The sequence below is a fragment of the Euphorbia lathyris genome, chromosome 7, assembly GCF_963576675.1.
Source record: "Euphorbia lathyris chromosome 7, ddEupLath1.1, whole genome shotgun sequence".
In the NCBI taxonomy this organism is placed as follows: Eukaryota; Viridiplantae; Streptophyta; class Magnoliopsida; order Malpighiales; family Euphorbiaceae; genus Euphorbia; species Euphorbia lathyris.
In genome coordinates, this window is record NC_088916.1 from 11,650,804 (window position 1) to 11,671,626 (window position 20,823).

At 40.4% G+C, this 20,823-nt stretch overlaps 1 protein-coding gene across 1 annotated transcript; it reads right to left on the reverse strand.

Annotated features, from left to right (window-relative positions):
• Window positions 1-2,239: 2,239 nt before the first annotated feature.
• LOC136235504 (12-oxophytodienoate reductase 1-like) lies at window positions 2,240-4,252 on the reverse strand. The gene is made up of 2 exons (XM_066025217.1): window positions 4,176-4,252; window positions 2,240-3,536 (listed from the first exon to the last, which is right to left on the reverse strand). Exons 1-2 carry the CDS (start codon window positions 4,183-4,185, stop codon window positions 2,944-2,946), a joined length of 603 nt encoding a protein of 200 aa, XP_065881289.1. The 5' UTR covers window positions 4,186-4,252; the 3' UTR covers window positions 2,240-2,943.
• Between the last annotated feature and the right edge of the window lie 16,571 nt (window positions 4,253-20,823).

The following is a 20,823-nucleotide window of genomic DNA, read 5'->3' on the forward strand; positions in this document are numbered from 1 at the left end:
ATTATGTGGTAATTACGTTTAACCTATTTAAGTTATCTTTATCCATTTTAAGAACTAACTTATGATTCTTAATGCTTGTAGGAGATGGGCCAACTCTCTACTTGGGTATAATTAATCGTTTATATTGATCATGATTAAATTGATTAATCGAAATTCATAAGTTGGACCTAATGACCATTTAGCGTGGCTTATTGGTTTTCCAAGGTTTTTCATGAATCTTATTACAAATCTTAGATTTATTACTTGAGCCGGACCAAGGGAAAGTAATAAATCGAAGGTTTGGAAATAAGAAAACTTAATGCTTCTTTGGATTAATTACTTGAGCCGGACCAAGGGAAAGTAATTAATCGAAAGTTTAGAACTAATTACTTGAGCGGTTTTTCTTGAATCTTAAGTAATCACTTTAGCCGGACCAAGGTAAAGTAGGTTAAAAAGGTTTAGATTAAATCTTATTACAAATCTTAGATTTATTACTTGAGCCGGACCAAGGGAAAGTAATAAATCGAAGGTTTGGAACTAAGAAGACTTAATGCTTCTCTTGATTAATTACTTGAGCCGGACCAAGGGAAAGTAATTAGTCAAGAGTTTAGAACCAATCTCGAGAACTAATAGTTAATAAGAAAAATCGCCATCTTAAAAAGGATAAAACAACTTAAAAGGGGTTAAGTGTTATTATCAAGCAAAGAGGTTAAGTGAAGCTAGAAGCCTTAGTTTGTTTTAATATAAGTAATCTCTCACCTAATTTGTATAATTTTTATTTATTTTCTTGCTTAAGTCTTAATTTGGTTGTCACACAAATTCTACATTTCGATTGTTTAAATAATAGATAGTGAGCAAAAAGATTAATACTTATAATCACCATCCTCGTGGGAACGATACTCTACTTACACTTTATTACTTGGTACACGATTAAGGTACACTTGCCTTCATATGCACGTATACGTAAAACGCGCATTACTTTGTTGATTAAATTCAATACATGGTTAGATGAGTCTGTGTTGTGTACGTTTCACGCCTAGAAGCATTCGCGTGAAAGGGTGTGTTGGAGATTAATCTTGGTAAAATCTCAATTAATGTGAATGATAAATTAATAGTTAAAAAAAATTAACAGCTCATTAAATTTTTATGATCGAGATTTTGTTATATAGGTTAAAGTTTAGGGTTAGACTATACTTACTTATTAACTTATTACTCATATTTGTTGAATTCCACCTGATTGCCTCGAGAACGCCTAAGCTGCATATGGGGCACACAAGGTCTACCTGGATATTCGCTAGGCAACAGTAAAACAAACGGTTTTTATCATCTATTTATTTATTTGATTTCAATTCAGCTTTGAACATTGTCACATTATTTTTTGAGAATTATGTTTATTATTTTCAGAAATTTTTATTGAATTATGCTCTCTATTTATTTTCATGATATGCTTAATGGTTTAAGAGCATAATTTCGTAGTTTTTAATGAATTATATTACTTATTCACATTATTTGTACTTGTTTAAATAGTTTAAATATAATTATTGGTATATTTTTAAGTATATATATTACATGTTTTTCTCTATAAAATTTTGTTTTATTGTTTTTATTATTTTTACCTAGTAAAATTGAATTTATATAATAATTTATTTATTAATAAATAATAAAATAAAAAATATATAAATCTACTACCAAACTACTATCTATCTAACTAGGGTCTACATTTTTTTAGAACCTAGCTCATTATTGTATGTACTTCATTTAGGTGTACTTTATAAATTTATTTTTTTTGATAGAGTACTTTATAAATTTATGAAAGGGTGTCTTGAACCTTTTTTTTTTTTTTTTTTTTTTGTGGCTATAAATAATTTATGAATTTTTAGGTTTAGACAACAACTTTGTCAGGTACAGTACTATTAACGATTACTCTCTTAATTTCAAAATAATTAGCATATTTGATCAAATTTTCTTATTTTATATTATTTGTTAGGTTTAGTTTTTTCAAGTCATTTTTTTTTTCTATTTTACCCTTATTAATGAGCATAATATTGATTGCAATTTTCGTCATTTTAAGTTTTCAATGTACAGAGAGTGTTTCAGTTTAATGAGGGTATAAAATAATTATAATTATTAATAAAGAAAGATAAAAGAAATTTTAATCTATGTTCCACAAATTTAATGCAAACTTCAATGAGGGAGAAATTTAAGCATAAAATTTATTACTTGAAAGCATTTTCATCATTAAGTGTACATTTATTGCAGCTCGATAAATCTAGCAAATTTGCAGAATAAGGCTGGCTCTGGCGTAAGGTTAACTCTGATGGGCAAGCAAACATAATCCGAGTATGCTTCTAGGGGTGGTTTGGTGCATGATGAGTTAGGGGTTGGTTAGATGGGTTTGCCTATAAATTAGCTTGTTGAGCTTTGGGGGTCTACTATAGGTTACAGTTGGCTTGGAAGAAAAGGTTCGGTCGCATTATTATAGAGATTGATTCTCAAGTCCTAATTAGGCTTCTCGCTGACATGGAGCAACCCTCATATCGGCATTTTTGGTTGATTAATGAGTGCAAGACTCTATTGAAATAATGTTGGATGTCAGATTAGTTTATACCTTCAGAGAAAGTAATCGGGTCGTTGATTGGACGACTGAGGAGGAACTTTATCCTTGGGTTATGTGTGTTGTGCCGCATGCAGACCTCCGGGATTTCCTACATGCTGATACGTCTGAGTTTGATACTACTCCTTATTGTGTTCGTGTTTAATTTGGTTTTTCCATTTTGCTTTGTTTCCGGGGCCTGACCATTTTAATAGGGAATACCCCTTACTTTAGCTCTCTTTATTCACAAATGGAATATACTTATTTTTTTTTATTTTTTTTGAAACATGAATATACTTATTTCTAAAACTTGAAAGTTTGTAGAAGTACATAAATATAAGTGAAATGAAATCCAATTCTTCATCTAAACCCTATGAAGTGTCTTGAAGAAAAGGATAATCAGTATAGCCAATCACAGGATCAGATGTATAAAATGTTTCCCTGTGATACTTATTCAGAGGAGCATCAAGCTCAAATCTTTTCGGTAAATCCGGATTCGCCAAGAAAAGACGACCATAAGCAATAACATCTGCACGGTTTTCTTCCACTGCTTTGTTTCCATCTTCCCTATCATATCCCCCAGCTACCATGAAAGTACCTTTGAAAGCTTTTCTCATAGACACTAGACTATATGGAGTTTCAATTATGTCAAGATCCATTTTCAATCTGGGTTCAACAATGTCACAGTAAACAATTCCATATTTGTTCAAAGATTCTGCCATGTAAAGTCCCAAAGCATTAGGGTTTGAGTCTCCTGACTCATAAAAGTCAGCAAATGGAGATAATCTAATTCCAACTTTATCTGCTCCTATCTCGTCGACTATAGCTTCAACTACTTGTAAAGGAAATCGGCATCTGTTCTCCAGAGATCCGCCGTATTCATCTGTTCGATCATTCACTGAATCCTTCATAAACTGATCAATTAGGTAACCATGAGCTCCATGGATTTCCACTCCATCAAAGCCTGCAAGTAACAAAATGAAATTTCAAATTATTGAATAATGTCACAAATCAAAATTTTTTTTTTGTATATATACTTGTTATAATGGTCAAGAACCAATTTTTAAGTACCAATGTAAAACTTTTCAGAATTAAGCTACATTGTGTTTAAGATTCTTAACATGGAAAAACACTATGTCTAATAGGAAAAATCAGATTTAGTTATAGGCCAAAAAAATTTAGAAATTTGGATTTAAGGTGAGCCTAACTGACCAAAAAATTAGAATTTTAGATTTGAGGAAGACTTAAGAGGAAAAAAAAATAAAAATTTTGGATTTAGAGATGGCCTAATAGATAAAAAAATTTAGAATTTTGGATTTAGAGGGGGCCTAACATGACCTGGACCAGCACCCCATCAAAATTTCCAGACAGAGGGATCTGAACCACCACAGCCTGAAATTTTGTGGAGACAGAGGACCGAAATTACCCCTGGTCATGGTGGTTCAGGCGGCTTGAGGCGGTCGGCCTCTCCCGCCCTTGCCTGAGACGCTTCTGATTACGTTCAATCTGTTGCATTATGGATTCAGATAAGTTTCCGCTATTGATCTCGATCTTGCAATTATGTTGAATGGATCTGATTCTAACAAAAAACTAAAAAAATTACCAACTTCCATGGCATTTCTTGCGGCAATCCTGAAATCATTAACAATTTGAGGAATTTCATCTGTTTGTAGTCGTCTTGGAGGTGTGAACTGCGCAAATTCACTTAAGGGTTTGTCTGTGGAAGAGATAGGAGCCTGCCCATTTGGTTGAAGATCTATCAAAATAAAACTCAATATTAAAATTACAAATATTTTTCTTAAATTCTCTTAGGAATTGAGAAAAAAGTAACAGAATTGGCCTATTTTTGCGTGTACCAATTGAAGTATTTTAAAATGAGCCGAAGAATGAACATTTTCTTAATAGAAGCGAAAATAGTAATGTTGTCTATTAAAAATTCGAGCTTCAATTTTTTCATTTAGAAATATGCCTAAACTAAAAAGTTTTAATTCATTAGTCCTATTTTTGCATTTAACATATTATATGTAATGATCTGATCTTCAGACGAGACGTTAGAGTGAAATAATAGAAAGAATTGAAGTACACGTTTCTAATAATGACTATATACATCTATAAGAATTTAAGCGAGTAAATTACATCCATGGCCACTAAATTTTACTTATTCTATCATTATGGCCATTGAACTTCAATTTTTAACTGGCTAGATTTACTTCTTCTTTCTTTGAGCTGAGGGATCAACATAAGCAATGCCTTTTCCTTTGCTTCCAGACGCAGACGCAGTTCCTAAAGGCTGAGGCTGAGTTCCTCTTTTACTTGTCTCCCCCGTTTTGCCATCATCGGGTTGGTAAAGGAAGGTCTTATTCCTGGCGGTAGAGGAGAGATAGTTAGAGTAGCGCTGAAGCCTTTTTGTGCTTTCACCCAAACAGTCAATGACAGGAATGCTATCGTACTGGACGTGCCTGGGGACCCGAAGAGAGCTGCTGATCATGCTGAGGAGACATTCATGGGCTTTGCTCAGGCAGGAAATTGAGCTGGTGACCTGACCATAAGATTGATGGAATAGTTTGAGCAGAGCAGAGTCATAAAACATGCGCTGGGCATTGTTGATCCGCATGGCCTTCATGATAGCTTGTGAAAAGCTCATGAGTTCTGTGTTAGATACGGGATCAACATCCATCTGGGTTCTATCAATGTTCAGGAGTCTGACTGCCTCACTTAATTGGTCAATGGTGCACTGAGAGGAAGAGGATACTAAGTCACGTGTACTCGTCAGCTCAGCTTGAAGCTTAGTGAAGCATTGTTGGAGTTCGGTAGAGGTGACAAACTCAGTATTGCTGGGTAGACTGGATTTAGTTAGCTCAGCATATAGCTTGGTGAAGCAATCTTGCAACTCAGCAGATGTTACAGACTCAGTATGGGCATTTGCTCTAGAGGGGGGTCAGTTCCGCTGCTAGCTTAACAAAACAGTTTTGAAGCTCAGTGGAAGTGACGTACCCTGGATTGGCTTCAGACAGTTGTTGAATTTTCCCTTCAAGGGAGTTCATATGGGTGGCCATTGTAAGCACTAATTCAGTTAGTTTTGCCATTTGCTCTTGGTTTGGTTGCTGAGTCTAGACTGTAGTGATAATACTGACCAGATCTTTTAGGCTACGAAGTTCATGCAGAAGCTGAGTGATACCTGTCAGGTGAGAGGACTCAGCTTGAGTGGATTGGCGACCTTCAGCTTGAGTAGGATGAAAATCTTGAAGCAAGGACTGAGCAGAAGCAATGACCCGTCGGCCAGACTCAGTAGCATTCAAGTATGCAAACTTATCAGTATTAGACTCAGAGGCTGGTGCAGGATTTGATGATGGTGGAGGTGTTGGTTCCTTGCCAGATTGAGTACCTGGACTTTGATGGATTTGATGAGCTGAGTCATTAACATTTTGTGTTGGAGGTGGAGTTGAGGTATGAGTTGGCTCAATTGGAGTAGTTTGAATTGGATCTGCATGGTTTTTGGCATATTCCTCATCCTGAGTAACAGAGGCTTGCTTTTCCACTGGATCTTCTGGTGGTGACTTAGTTGCATTTGAGAAATACTGGAACTGAATTGTAGAGAGGTCAGTTTCAGGCTCTTCAATGGGAAAGTCGTTCATGAGATCAAGTTGCTTTTGCGCTTTCTTCTTTAATCTTCGCCGGGTCTCAGTTTTTGGCGGTGAATGGTCAGTTCGAAGACCTTCACTGGACTCAGTAGCAACTGTCCCCTCTTTTACAGGTGGCTCAATATTACCTTCTTTCCTTTTCTGCTCAGCATCATCATTGGGGTATTCTTCTTCTTCAGTATTAACTTGTTGGTGCTCAACATGTTGCTCATCTTCCTTTTCTTGGTCAATCCCATGACCTTCAGGTTGAGTGGAGGCTAGTGGAACAGCTTCTACTATCTTTAAAGAGTTACCCTTTTTCTTCTTCTTTAAAGGGGTTTCAGGAGTTTCTTCGTGCTTATCCTCAGGCTCTTCTTGCCTCTTTCTTTTCTCAACATGCTCCTTACCCTTGTCAGCTTTAGCTTTCTGTCTTGATGAAAACCTTACTTTCTTTGGAACAGAATGAATGTCCTTGGAGCAAGTTTCTACAGCCTTCCTCTTCTTCCCTTTTTCAGGCTGAACTGTCTCAGGTGACTCAGTATGAGCCTCAACATCTTTTGCAGGCTCAGCTTCAGGTTCCATTTCTGGTTGCTCAGCTTCTTCATCTTCCTCAACATCTCCAGCTCCTTCATACCCCTTCAAGGGTTGATTATACAATAGTCCATTTAGTAGGACTATAGTGATTTCACTTCCCAACGAACTCGTCTCATCCACGGTCTCTATTTGCTTGTCCTGTATACTTTTCGTAATAAGTGAACCCAAGCGTAGTTTCTTACCGCTTTGTTGAAATGCTCCAACCAGAAACACGGGAAGATTGAATGGAGTGGAGGTCAACATGTGCCAGATAAAGCACTGTTCGAAGTTTGATGCGGAGGAGGTTGAGCTGAGTTTGGGAAAGATGAAGTTAGTCAGCATGAAGTGGACCATCTTTTGTTCTTTACCCATACATGTACTGGGTATTTCCCCTTTATGATCTTTGGGTTTACAGAACCCCTTTAGCTTCTCAGATGTGGCTTTTGGTATTTTCTCCTTTGTTGTTCTAAATTGGATTCCTTTGTCTGGTATCTCTAATAGTGTGGCTAGATAGGCAGGGGTTATAACGATTTTCTGACCTTTCACAGTGGTCTCCAAATAATCAGAGTCATCTGCATCAACCCGTAAATTCGAGTAGAATTCTCGAACTAACCTGGGGTAGGTTGTTCCTGGAAGAGAAAAGAGACCTTTCCAGTTGTTTTTCTCGATCCATTCACAGAATGGCGTCTCAGACGATACGAAGCTTGGAGAGAACCATCGGCATTTTAACACCTCCAGATTGTTCACCTTTGAGTGTACCTTGATCATTGTCCTCTCCCTTTCCATTGAAGGACCAGCGTGGTCAGTGGGTTGGTCTGTGTTTTGAGCTTTTGGGGTTTTCTTTTGCTGGGAGACATTTTTGACGATTTTGAAGTTCTTAGAGAGGAAGAAGTTTAGATTACAAACGTAAGAAATGACGAGTGATTCTTCTATTTTTATATAAATTCATGAAGACCCTAAATCATTATCTAGCCGTTTTTCTCCTAGGGAAGTTCAACCGACAGATATTCTGTCAATTATGACATCTTCGGTGCATGGGTTTTGGCATTAATGTGCGTCTTCCCAAGGTGTCAAAGGTTACACGTGTAGCTTCACTTTACGCGAGTGGGTTTTTGCTAGGTTTCGCTGGAATTCGAAGCGTCCATGATATTAAGCTTCTAGTGTTTTTGAAGACAATTTTTCTATCTCTTATTAACTCAGCATAAGTTACATACTCAGCATGTGTTTTTACCCAGCATAGAGTGATTTGTTTATCTACTCAGCATGGGATGTTTACTCAACTTTTATGCCTACTCAGTATCGTTACTTAATATGTATGCATAGGGTGGCTTTTTCATTTTTAAGCTTAGTAGGGAATAGATATTTCACTCAACATGGCATTTGCACAATTATTCAAAGTTCCACTCACATGGCAATCATTCAATATAGATTTAGTTAGAGTGGATATGACATACCAATTGCTTCCCTTAGTATGTTGAATTGCTCTCGTGCTAAGGGCTTTGTGAAGATATCTGCAAGCTGATCGTTTGTTGGCACATAGGTCAGCTTGATCTCATCTTTTAGTACATGGTCTCTGATGAAGTGATGCCTTATGTTAACATGCGTCATCCTGCTGTGTTGGACTGGATTTTTAGATAGATCAATGGCACTTTTGTTGTCGCATTTGATCTCTATTGTCTTTGTTTTGACTCCGTAATCCTCAAGCTGTTGCTTTATCCATAGGACTTGTGCAACACAGCTTCCAGCAGCCATGTACTCAGCCTCAGTTGTATACAGAGCAACGGATGATTGCTTTTTGCTAAACCAAGATACTAGACATCTTCCGAGGAAATGACATCCTCCTAAAGTAATTTTTCGTTCTAGCTTATCTCGTCCGTAGTCAGCATCAGTATATCCAATGAGTGTGAAGTCATTTGAGGTTGGATACCATAGATCTGCATCAACTGAGCTTTGCAAGTATCTAAAAATTCTTTTTACAGCAGTTAGATGAGATTCCCTGGGGTCAGCTTGATATCTAGCACAATAGCATACTGAGTATTGAATGTCTGGTCTACTAGCAGTGAGATAGAGTAATGAACCTATCATACCTCGATAGAGTTTACTATCAACTGACTTACTCTTTTCATCCTTGCATAGGACAGTATCGGTACCCATGGGGGTTGATATTGGTTTGCAATCTTCCATGCTGAATTTCTTTAACATTTCCTTGGTGTACTTAGACTGACTTATAAATATGCCATTCTTACCTTGCTTGATTTGGAGTCCAAGGAAGAAGTTGAGTTCACCCATCATGGACATTTCGAACTCAGTTTGCATCTGTTGGCTAAATTCTTTGCATAAAGATTCGTCAGTAGCACCAAAGATTATATCATCAACATATATCTGTGCAAGTAGGGTATGTTTACCCTTTTTCTTAATGAACAAGGTTGTGTCAGCTTTTCCCCTGACATATTTCCTGGTCAGCAGGAAGTTGGTCAACCTCTCATACCAAGCTCTTGGAGCTTGTTTTAGGCCGTACAGGGCCTTTTTGAGTTTATAAACGTGATTTGTAAATTTTGGATCTTCAAATCCAGGAGGTTGATTAACGTATACCTCTTCGTTTATAAAGCCATTAAGAAACGCACTTTTTACATCCATTTGGTATAGTTTAAAATTCATGTAACTGGCATAGGCACACAATATACATATAGCTTCTAATCTAGCAACAGGAGCAAATGTTTCTCCATAGTCTATACCCTCTTGCTGACTATAGCCTTGGGCTACAAGTCGGGCTTTGTTTCTAATCACATTTCCATGTTCATCTAGCTTATTTCTAAAGACCCACTTAGTTCCTATGGGCTTTTGATTCCTAGGTTTAGGTACTAAATCCCATACCTCATTTCTGGTGAATTGGTCAAGCTCTTCTTGCATCAGCAAAATTCTTTGGCTTATGTATTGATACGAATGCAACATTGCTGAGATATTTTCTAAGTTGATCCCTGGTCATCAGTTTGTTGTTGGCAGCATCAAGAATGGCTTGTTCTGTATGACCTCTTGGGATCTTTACTTCCTTGGGCAATGTTGAGTTGTTTGGAAGAGGTGTTTCTACAATTTTTACAGGAATAGATTGGTCAGCAAATGATATTTCAATTTCTTGCTTACCTTGAGTCAGCTCCTGTATGTTTGACACTGTGGCTTCTGGTTGATCAGCGGAAGCTGAGCCTGGTTCATCTTCTTCAGTCTGAGCTGACTTACCTGTAGGGTTAGTTTCATCGAACTCAACATGTACAGACTCTTCTACAATTTGGGTTCTTTTATTAAATACTCTATATGCTTTACTGTTTGTTGAGTACCCTAAAAAGATCGCCTCATCAGCTTTAGCATCAAATTTAGCAAGATTGTCTTTTGTATTGAGTATAAAACATTTACACCCAAAGGCACGAAAGTATCCAATGTTGGGCTTTCGACCTTTCCAAAGTTCATATGGGGTTTTCTTGAGTATAGGTCTGACTAGAGCCCTATTCAGTATATAACGTGCCGTGTGAACAGCTTCACCCCAGAAGTACTTTGGACTCCTATTTTCACTCAGCATTGTCCTAGCTATTTCGACAATGGTTCTATTTTTCCTTTCAACAACCCCATTTTGTTGAGGTGTTCTAGGAGCAGAGAAGTTGTGGTCAATACCACATGTTTTATAGAATTCATCAAACTGTTGGTTTTTGAATTCTCCACCATTGTCGCTTCTAATGTGAGCTACTTTTAGGTCTTTGTCATTTTCAAGCTTTTTGATCAATGTGGTGAACATCTCAAAGGTTTCATCCTTGCTACTCAGCAAGATGATCCAAGTGTACCGAGAGAAATCATCTATAATGACCAAAGAAAATTTCTTACCTCCCAAGCTGAGTGGCTGGATAGGTCCAAAAAGATCCAGGTGTAGTAATTCCAATGGCCTTTTGGTTGAGATGATATTTTTGCTGTGAAATGACTTTTTAGTTTGTTTACCCTGCCGACAGGCTCTACATAGTTGATCTTTTTCAAACTTTAATTTGGGTAATCCCTCAACTAATTGCTTTCTAGCTAATTTGGCAAGAAGGTCCATGCTGACATGCCCAAGTCTTCTATGCCATAGCCAGGAGTTGTCCTCTTTAGACACTAAGCATATATTTTTAGGAAACTGTTTTTCCAAGTTTAACATATATACATTTTCTACACGTGGGGCAGTTAGAATTAATTCATTTGTATTTCCCTCGAGTATTTGACACTTAGTATCATCAAATACAACCCTTCTGCCGCTCTTGCAAAGCTGAGCTACACTCAGCAGATTGTATTTGAGACCTTTAACTAAGGAGACAGACTCAATGGTTGGATTACCTCCGATAGTACCTGAGCCGGCTATCTTACCCTTCTTGTTGTCTCCAAAGCTTACACTTCCACCTCGTTTAAGCTCTAGTGTGATGAACTGAGTTTCATCACCTGTCATATGCCTTGAGCATGCGCTGTCTATACCATAGTTTTGACTTCTCCACGCATGTCAAGCTGACCTGTAGTTTAAACTATTCATTTTTAGGTACCCAATTCCTTTTGGGTCCTTTCTTGTTAGTATAGACAGGTGCAAAGTCATATTTTAACTTGTGACGACATACTTTTATGGTGTGGCCTGGTTTACCACAGAAGTCACAAAAAGATACCCTTTGTGGATTGAACTGAGTATAGTCAGCATTATTGTGTTGGGCATGCCAACATACTTTTGTGGAATGCCCTTTTCTTCCGCAGAAGTCACATTGGACAATCCGCTTGTTATGCCAACACACATCCTTTGTGTGTCCCCTTTTTCCACAACATTCACATTGAGTGACTTGCTTATGCTGACAATTATTTGCGTACTCATCATGGCTTTATTTCTGTTTGAGCCCTTCCCTTGACTCTGTAATGTTGTGATATCCTTTCTAAGTTTCTTTGACTCAGATTGAACCTCCGTGACAAACTTATGTAGGATTTGCATGTTGGTGTGCAAGTCAGAGTTGTCCTGGAGAAGATATCGGAGGTCACTCAGCTTGACCTCTTCAATCTCATCACAGCGCCTGCTGAGTGCCTTAATCTTTTTATTACACTTCTTAGTTAGTGTATATAAGTCACTCAGGGCATTCACCATTTCATTTCTAAGAAAAAGTAAAGATGTTACCTCATTGTTGTGATTCTCTTGGTCAGTTTCATCAGAAAGGCCAGCATGCTCAGATTGGGATTGGTCAGCTCCATCATCTGCCATAAAACATATGTTGGCTGTTTCATTTTGCTTAGCTTCAGATGATGTTGACTCATCACTGTCACTCCATGTGGCTACCATAGCCTTTTTGCTTCCATTCTTCTCTTTCTTGAGGTTGGGACAGCTTGACTTGATGTGCCCGGTTTGATGACACTCAAAACATGTGACGGATTTCGAGCTGTCCTTCTTGTACTTATCACTTGACTCAGCTTTGTACTTATCATTTCTTCTAAATGATCTTTTTCCATTTCTATCATTTCTCCTGAACAGTTTTTTCATCTTTCTGGTGAACATGGCCAATTCCTCATCATCAGTTGACTCCGCTTCAGTTGAGTCAGCTTTCATGACAAGGGATTTTTGTTTCTTATCTTCTGATTTTTCTTTTTCTTTGGCTTCAAAGTTTTTCATAGAGATTTCATGGGTCAGCAAGGATCCGATCAGCTCATCATATTTGTAGGTAGTCAAGTCTTGGGCTTCTTCTACGGCTGTTTTCTTTGCTTGCCAGCTCTTGGGCAGACTTCTCAGAATTTTTCTTCACTTGTTCTTCTTCAGTGAAGTTCTTTCCAAGCCTTTTTAGCTCATTTATAATGTTTGTGAACCTTGCGTTCATTTCTGAGATGTCTTCATTCTCCTTCATTTCAAACAGCTCGTAGAGTCTCATATGTTGATTGACTTTAGACTCCTTAACTTTGCTTGTGCCTTCATAGGTTACTTCAAGCTTCTTCCAAATCTCCTGTGCTGACTCACAACCTGAAATCTTATTGTATTCTGCAGCATCTAACGCACAATGAAGCATGTTTATAGTCGAAGCATTATTTTGTAGTTTTCTGAGGTCATCCTCTGTCCACTCAGCCTCACTTTTAACAATTTTCTCATTGTTAATAGTTTTGTATGGCACATGTGGACCTTGAACAATTGTAAGTCATGCACTCATGTTTGTGGCTTGAATAAAGTTCTTCATCCTATTCTTCCAGAATGTATAATTTGATCCAAAGAATAGGGGTGGTCTAGTGATTGATAATCCCTCAGGGAGTATCTGTGTTGTTTGGTTTCCAGGAAGGAAACGAGTGCTATTCTCACCCATTTTTAGGGATCAGCTCAAGATTGTTAAATCTTTGAGTAGTGAGCTTTTGCTCTGATACCACTTGTTGGTCCCTGGTAATTAGTTCCAAGGGGGGGGGGTTAGGAACTAATATAACTTTTTCGTGTTTTAATTGACCTGACCAGAAGTTATTTTGAGAGTTTATTAACTCAGCCTTTGGTCAGCTTGGTGAGATATATCACAGGACGGCTTTAGTCAGATGTTGACCAAAGTTGTTTCCTTGAGAGTTAGGAATTGACACTCTTGGAGGTCAACTTCTAACTCAGCACCAATTACTTACTCAGGATCAGCTTGGGCAATTTATATGTTGAGTAAATAAAGCAAACAACAAATGCAGTTATAAGAGAGAGTTTAGAGATTACTCAGTATCACTTATCCTGGTTCGGCCTCTCTGCCTACGTCCAGTCCCCAGAGTCCTCCTGGCTTTTTGAATCCAATACTGAGCTCTTTAAAGGTAGAGCACAAACCAATTACAAGGCAGTTGAATATGCAAGAGTACCTTCCTCTATTCGTCTACTCAACTCCTACTAAGTGCTACAACCCAGCACCTAGATTTCTCTACTACTGAAATGCTTACAACCAAGCACTCAGCTTTACACTCTCAATATTCCTACTGATCACAGACTTGTTCATTTTTGAACTAAAGAACACTTTAGATGAGTACAACTCAATCTAGCTTTTACACATAGAATAGAAACGTCGGTGTAAGATTCTTTTTGTATTTGAGTGCTTTTGAAACTTTCTCTCTTGTATTTTTCTTTGATGCTTCAGTCATTTTTTAAGTTCTTCGATTGTCCTTTTATAGAAGAAATTCTGTGGACTTGATTGTTTTGAAATGTCTTGACCGTTGCTACCAAAACGGCTCTTTTGGGGAACAATTTCTGGAAAGCTTCAGACTGCACCTCCATTCCCTTTCTCTGTTTTCTTCAGGCGTCAGGTTTGTCCTCTAGCGTCTGGTTTGTTTGCTTATGCCAGTTGTCTGTTTCCAATAATCCAACGTCCCATGACTCTCGGAATTAGTCTTTTAGGTGTCTTCGAGGTTCCAATTATTGGTGCAGAAGATTTGCAGACTTTGTCTTTTTGTGAACGAATCCTTCATGCTGTCCTGACTGTTACTCAGCTTTGTTTGTTCTTTTCGAATGTTTCACGATTCATGCTGAGTTCCTATAAGGTCAGCTTCATTTTGTTTAACCGCTCCTGAAGAAGTCTTCAGCTTTAGTCAGCTTCGTTTTGTTTCTGAATTTTAGCTCCAACCAGCTTCTATTTTGTCATGCTGAGTTCCTTTCTACTCAGCTTCGTTTGTGCTGACTTTTGTCATGTCTTTACTTTATATATTTTTGCACTCAAGATTTAACAAACATATAAGTACAATTAAATCAAAGCATCTAAATTTCATTGCCTCTTAATCATGGATGATTTTGTCAAATCAAAATCTTGTGGAAAGGTGTTTCAACAAACTCCCCCATTTTGATGTTGGCAAAATACATAATTACGGAACTCAGTTATAAGTTGCCCCATGATTGATGTTTTTGATATGACTCCCCCGTAAGGGTTGCATTCATTTTGTCTTACTTTTATTCTAAGCCTTCCAAGATCAAATTTCATTAGACTTGTTACATTTGTATATACTGACTTAGTTTTGGAAAGATGTTGTCTCTTAGTTTAGTGTTAATGTGGTTAACCTTTTTGATTTGTTTGTTCAAACTTGATTAGTCAGATCAAGAAGAAAAAAAAAACTGATATTGTGATATTGGATTTAAACAACAACAAAACAGAGCATATTGACCTAAACAGTAGAGAACACAAAAAAACAGGTAACAGGATATGGTGACAAATCTCTAGACACAAACTGGCTAGATTTACTTCTTCTTTCTTTGAGCTGAGGGATCAACATAAGCAATTACTTTTCCTTTGCTTCCAGACGCAGACACAGTTCCTAAAGGCTGAGGCTGAGTTCCTCTTTTACTTGTCTCCCCCGTTTTGCCATCATCGGGTTGGTAAAGGAAGGTCTTATTCCTGGCGGCAGAGGAGAGATAGTTAGAGTAGCGCTGAAGCCGTTTTGTGCTTTCACCCAAACAGTCAATGACAGGAATGCTATCGTCCTGGACGTGCCTGGGGACCCGAAGAGAGATGCTAATCTTCTTGGTGATCCGATAGGGGCCATACTTCCTTGGCCTCCGTTTGCTACTAGTAGCATGCATGAGTCGCTCCTTTCCCAAGTACACCATCACCTCATCTCCCACCTCAAACTGAACATCTCTCCGGTGTTCGTCAACCTTGGCCTTGATCTTACAGTTTTTCTCCTCAATGTTATGCCGAACTTCTTGGTGCATTTGGTGATAGTCGTTAGCCAAGTTATGTGCCGCTACACTCTTCTTTTCTCCCTTCGGAACCTCGCCCAAATCAAATGAGTGATTCGGAGCTTTAGTATACACAATCTCAAAGGGGACTTCCCGGTGGTCGAACTCACGGTGGAGTTGTAGGCAAACTCGGCTTGCGCGATCATATAATCCCACATCTTGGGTTTGTCTTGACATTTGCTTCTCAATAGATTCCCCAAAGTCCGGTTTACCGCTTCGGTTTGCCCGTCCGTTTGTGGGTGAGCCGTGGTACTAAATTTCAAAGTGGATACGAGGATGGTCCAAATGGTCCGCCAAAAGTGGCTGACGAACTTGGTGTCCCAATCCGATACTATGGTCCTTGGTACCCCATGTAGCCTCACTACCTCACGGAAGAAAAGCTTAGCAATGGCGGTGGCGTCACTAGTCTTCGACACGGGATAAAATGAGCCATTTTGGAGAATCGATCCACCACCACGAATATAGAATCCATACCCCGTTGGGTCCTTGGTAGCCCCAACACAAAATCCATTGAGAGATCCTCCCAAATGGTTTCTGGAATCGGGAGGTGCATTCGTAATCCGGCATTAGTAGCATGCCCCTTGGATGTTTGGCAATTCTCACATCGCTCCACGATGTATGCCACATCTCTCCTCATCCTAGGCCAAAAGTATCGGGAGCTAACCGCCTCAAAGGTCTTATCTCTATCAAAATGACCTCCCAACACCCCTCCATGTAGTTCTCGGATCACTCTTTCTCGTATGGACGTACCTGGCAGGCACAATTGGCTACCCCTCATGAGGAACCCGTCGACTAACTGATACTCCCCTCATTCGGTACCGTTCCTACACTTCTCCCACTCGCTCCCAAAGTCCGGGTCATCACAGTACTCCCCTTTGATGTGCTCAAAGTCTACTAACTCCAAGGCTACTGTTTTGAGGAGTGCTACTGTTCGACTAAAAGCATCCACTACCTTGTTTTGTTGCCCCGCTTTGTGGAGAAGCTTATAGGGGAACTTATCCACAAAGGCGGACCACCGGGCATGCATAGAACTTCGGAGTTGCCTTTGGCTTCCTAGGTACTTGAGGGCTTGGTGGTCGGTGTACAACATGAACTCCTTCCCAATAAGGTAGTGCTCTCACGTCTTAAGAGCCCGCACTACCGCATAGAATTCCTTATCATAGGTGGCCCATTTTTGTCTCGAGTCACACAACTTCTCACTGAAATAAGCAATGGGTCTCCTCTCTTGCATCAATACTCCCCCAACTCCTACTCCACTCGCGTCGCACTCGACTTCAAAGAGCTTATCAAAATCTGGAAAGGCTAGAACCGGAGCGGTGCTTAGTTTTTCCTTTATCAATGCAAAACTGCTCTCTTGCTCGTTTTCCCACTTGAAGCCTCTACCCTTCTTCAAACACTCGGTCATAGGAGCCACAATGGCGCTGAAATTCCGGATGAACCGTCTATAGAAAGTAGCCAACCCATGAAAGCTTCTAATATCCCCAACGGTCTTCGGAGTCGGCCACTCCCGAATAGCTCTAACCTTTTCTTCATCAACCTGTATACCGCTCCCACTGACCACATACCCGAGAAACACCAAGCTCTCCATCACAAAGTCACACTTCTTAGTGTTGGCAAAGAGTTGGTTCTCCTGGAGCAAAGCTAGTACGGTCCTCAAGTTCTCCACATGTTCTTCCAACGTTTTACTATGGATGAGAATATCATCAAAGTAGACCACCACGAACTTCCCAATCACCGGACGCAATACTTGGTTCATCAATCTCATGAAAGTGCTCGGTGCATTAGTCATCCCGAATGGCATCACTAGCCACTCATACAATCCATCACACGTCTTAAACGATGTCTTCCATTCATCTCCCGCCTTGATCCGGATTTGGTGGTACCACTCCTCAAATCAATCTTCGAAAAGAACTTGGACCCACCCAATTGATCAAGCATGTCATCAAGTTGGGGAATCAGAAACTTGTACCGAATAGTGATCTTGTTGATGTCTCGGCTATCCACACACATCCTCCACGACCCATCTTTCTTGGGTGTCAACAAAGCCGACACCGCACATGGACTCATGCTCTCCCTAACATAGCCCATTCTTATCAACTCTTCCACCTTCTCCTTCATCACCTCACTCTCCTTGGGACTCATCCGATAATGAGGGCGGCTAGGCAAGCTAGCTCCCGGCACAAGATCGATATGGTGTTGGATGTCCCGTAGGGGTGGTAGCTCGTATGGTAACTCCTCCGGAAACACATCACGGAACTCATTAAGCAAATTCCCTACTTCTTCCGGGACTTCTTCCCCTTCGCTACCTACCCTCCCCGATGGTGTACTAGATTTCACCATCACTACATAGACCGTTTGACTTTCCTCACACTCGTTGATAAACGCCTTGTGAGTCGGGCAAACGATCAAAGTAGATTTCTCCTTAGTCTTGGACTCTCCTACAAGAGGTGTGAGCACATAACGAGTCCCGTCCTTCACAAATCGATAGGTGTTCTTCCTTCCGGCATGGGTAGCATCCCTATCAAACTGCCACGGATTATCCAACAGTAGGTGGCAAGCATCCATCTCTACAACGTCACAATAGACTTCATCCTGGTACTCTCCTATCTCAAGAGGTACCCTACACCTTTGAGTGACTTTCAGCTCCCCGACATTCTTGATCCAACCCACACTATACGGACTCGGATGTGCTTCGATAACCAACCCAAACCTCTTAGCCGCTGTGTCGCTAGTGATGTTCTCTTGGCTACCATTGTCAATAATCACATTGCACTTTACCCCTTGAACTAAACATCGGGTTTGGAACAATTGATGCCGTTGGTTCGTTTCCACTTTACTCGAGACTAAGAGTCTCCTCACCACATGTATGGCTTGCCGCCCTTCGTACTCTCTTTCATACTCATCATCAACCGGATCACAACAAACATCCCCTTCATCATCGTACTCATCATCATCTTCGTACCGCACAATCATGTTGGCACTCCTCCTCTTGGGACACTCATTAGAATGGTGGCCCGACTCATTGCATCAAAAACACTTGAATGGAGCCGGTCTAGCATAAGGGTTGTTGCCCCTAGGGGGTTGTGTCGCCTTAAAAGGCCTCACATCTCCGCTAGGTGCCTTTCCCGCACTTGGTGCCTTAGAATCGCTTGAACTTGCAATACCCTTGCCCTTATCAATCCCCTTGGGAGCTCCTCTCCCTCCATAAGCGCCTTCAGTCCCGACTCTCCTATAGCCCTCTCGTCCCCTCAAACTCAACTGTGCCTCGGCTTTTAATGCTAAATTACGGGCGTCTTGCACCCGAATCACCATTTGCGTTCCAATCCGGTCTTGGATGTTGTACCTTAATCCTTCAAGATACCTTAAAGTCTTTTGGCTTTCGGTTTTCGACAAGTTAGCCCTTGTCGAAAGCCGTAAGAACTCCGAGGTGTACTCGTGCACACTCCTTGCACCTTGTGAGCAATTCCGATAAGAACTGTAAATGTACTGCTCGTAGTCGGGTGGTAGAAATCTCTCCCACAACATCGACTTCATTCTAAGCCAAGATCTAATTGGCTCCCTTCCTCCTCTTCTTCTCCCTTCTTTAACATTATCCCACCAAACCGAAGCTCCTCCTTTCAACCGGTAAGCCACTAAACGGACTTTCCGATCCTCCGGTATTCCTGAATAATCAAAGAACCGTTCCACCTCTAGCAACCAATCGAGAAAACCCTCTATGTCGAGTTCTCCCCCGAATGACGGTAAGTCTACTTTTAATTTGAAGGCGTCATCCCTCTCAAATTTTCCACCGTACCACATCCTCATATTCGGCTCGCCCCTACATCCGCCTCTTTCATTACCCCGACCCCCATACGGGTCATTAAAACCAACATTCTCCCTCTCATAACCACCTACAACATCATTATGCAAAATATCCATATTCCCGACACGCACATGCGTGGGACCAACAACATCATTCACAAGCACATCATGCCTAGGTCTATCATATATGGCATTATCATCAATCCTAATCCACATATTCTTAGCAATCCTAGGTATATCGTAATCGTCAAATAAGTCCCCATCACTATCACTATCCACATTTCTAATGATTACAGGATTAGTCCGCCTTACCTCTTGAACCCGAGGGTCCAATGTTTGGGGTGCATAAGTTCTCCTTAGTGGCGGTGTCGGTTGCCGGTCAAGTAGAGGGCGGGTTTGCTCTTCTTGCCGCCGGTGGGGTTCCCCGGTTAGAAGAGCTTGAGTGTTGCGGAGTCCGATAGTTCTTCAAGGGCAAGAAGAATCTCTCGGGTACTCGTGTTATACCTTTCCTCGAACGTGTTTAGAGATTCCGTTTGATGCTTCAAATTTCCTTCTAACGTCTCAACTCTTTGTTCCATGGATCCAGTGGCTTCATTTGTGATACGTGGTTGAACCATCTCCGAGAAGAAGTCTCCGGGAAGGAAAACGACTCGGCTCTGATACCAACTGATGTAGATTAAAGTCGATTGAGAGTTTTAGTCGTAAACTCACAAAGAATACAATCTTTTCAAGCTAAACTTGAAGGTTGAATAAACCCAAGCAAGGATTAACCTTGAGCTCCAATGGAGGCTTTGAGATAAATTTCATAAAAGTTGTGTTTCATTACAAATAAAGGATCTTATATACTCCAACAACATAAGAGGGAAAAGACTAGAAACCCTTGAATAGGGTTTTTAGTAAAACATAGGATCAAGGGTAAGATGGGAAGGGAAGAAAATAATGGCAACCTAGTAAATAGTGGTTGATGGCAAAACAGTAATTAAATAAGAGTAGGATTGGTCCCCCACTAGTGAGAACTTGGAGGAGAAGTATTCTTCTAGTAGGACACGCCCCGCGTGGACCTTGGTACACCCCGTGTGTTTTAGCTACTGAGATTGGAAGGCCTTCGAAGATGACTTCACGCGTGGCGTTCCTGGGTTCACGCCCCGCGCATTTGAACCTCTGACCGTGGTGATACTCATTGATGATCTTCATGCATGGCGTCCCTGGTGGTACGCCCTGCGTAGTTGGCCTCCTGGTCACCCTGCACTTCGGACCCTGCTTTCACGCCCCGCGTACTAGGGGATGCGCCCCGCGTCAGTGATTCCCTGGATAACTCTTTGGGACTGGAACCCTCTACGCCCCGCGCCTTGGTAAGCATGCCTCGCGTGCTTGGCTGGTGATCCCGCCTCTCGCTGTCCTCATCTCTTAACTCCGGGTTCGGGTTTGAATGAGGGATGCCCTCATCAGCAACCAAACATAATCCGAGTATGCTTCCAGGGGTGGTTTGGTGCATGATGAGTTAGCGGTTGGTTAGATGGGTTTGCCTATAAATTAGCTTGTTGAGCTTTGGG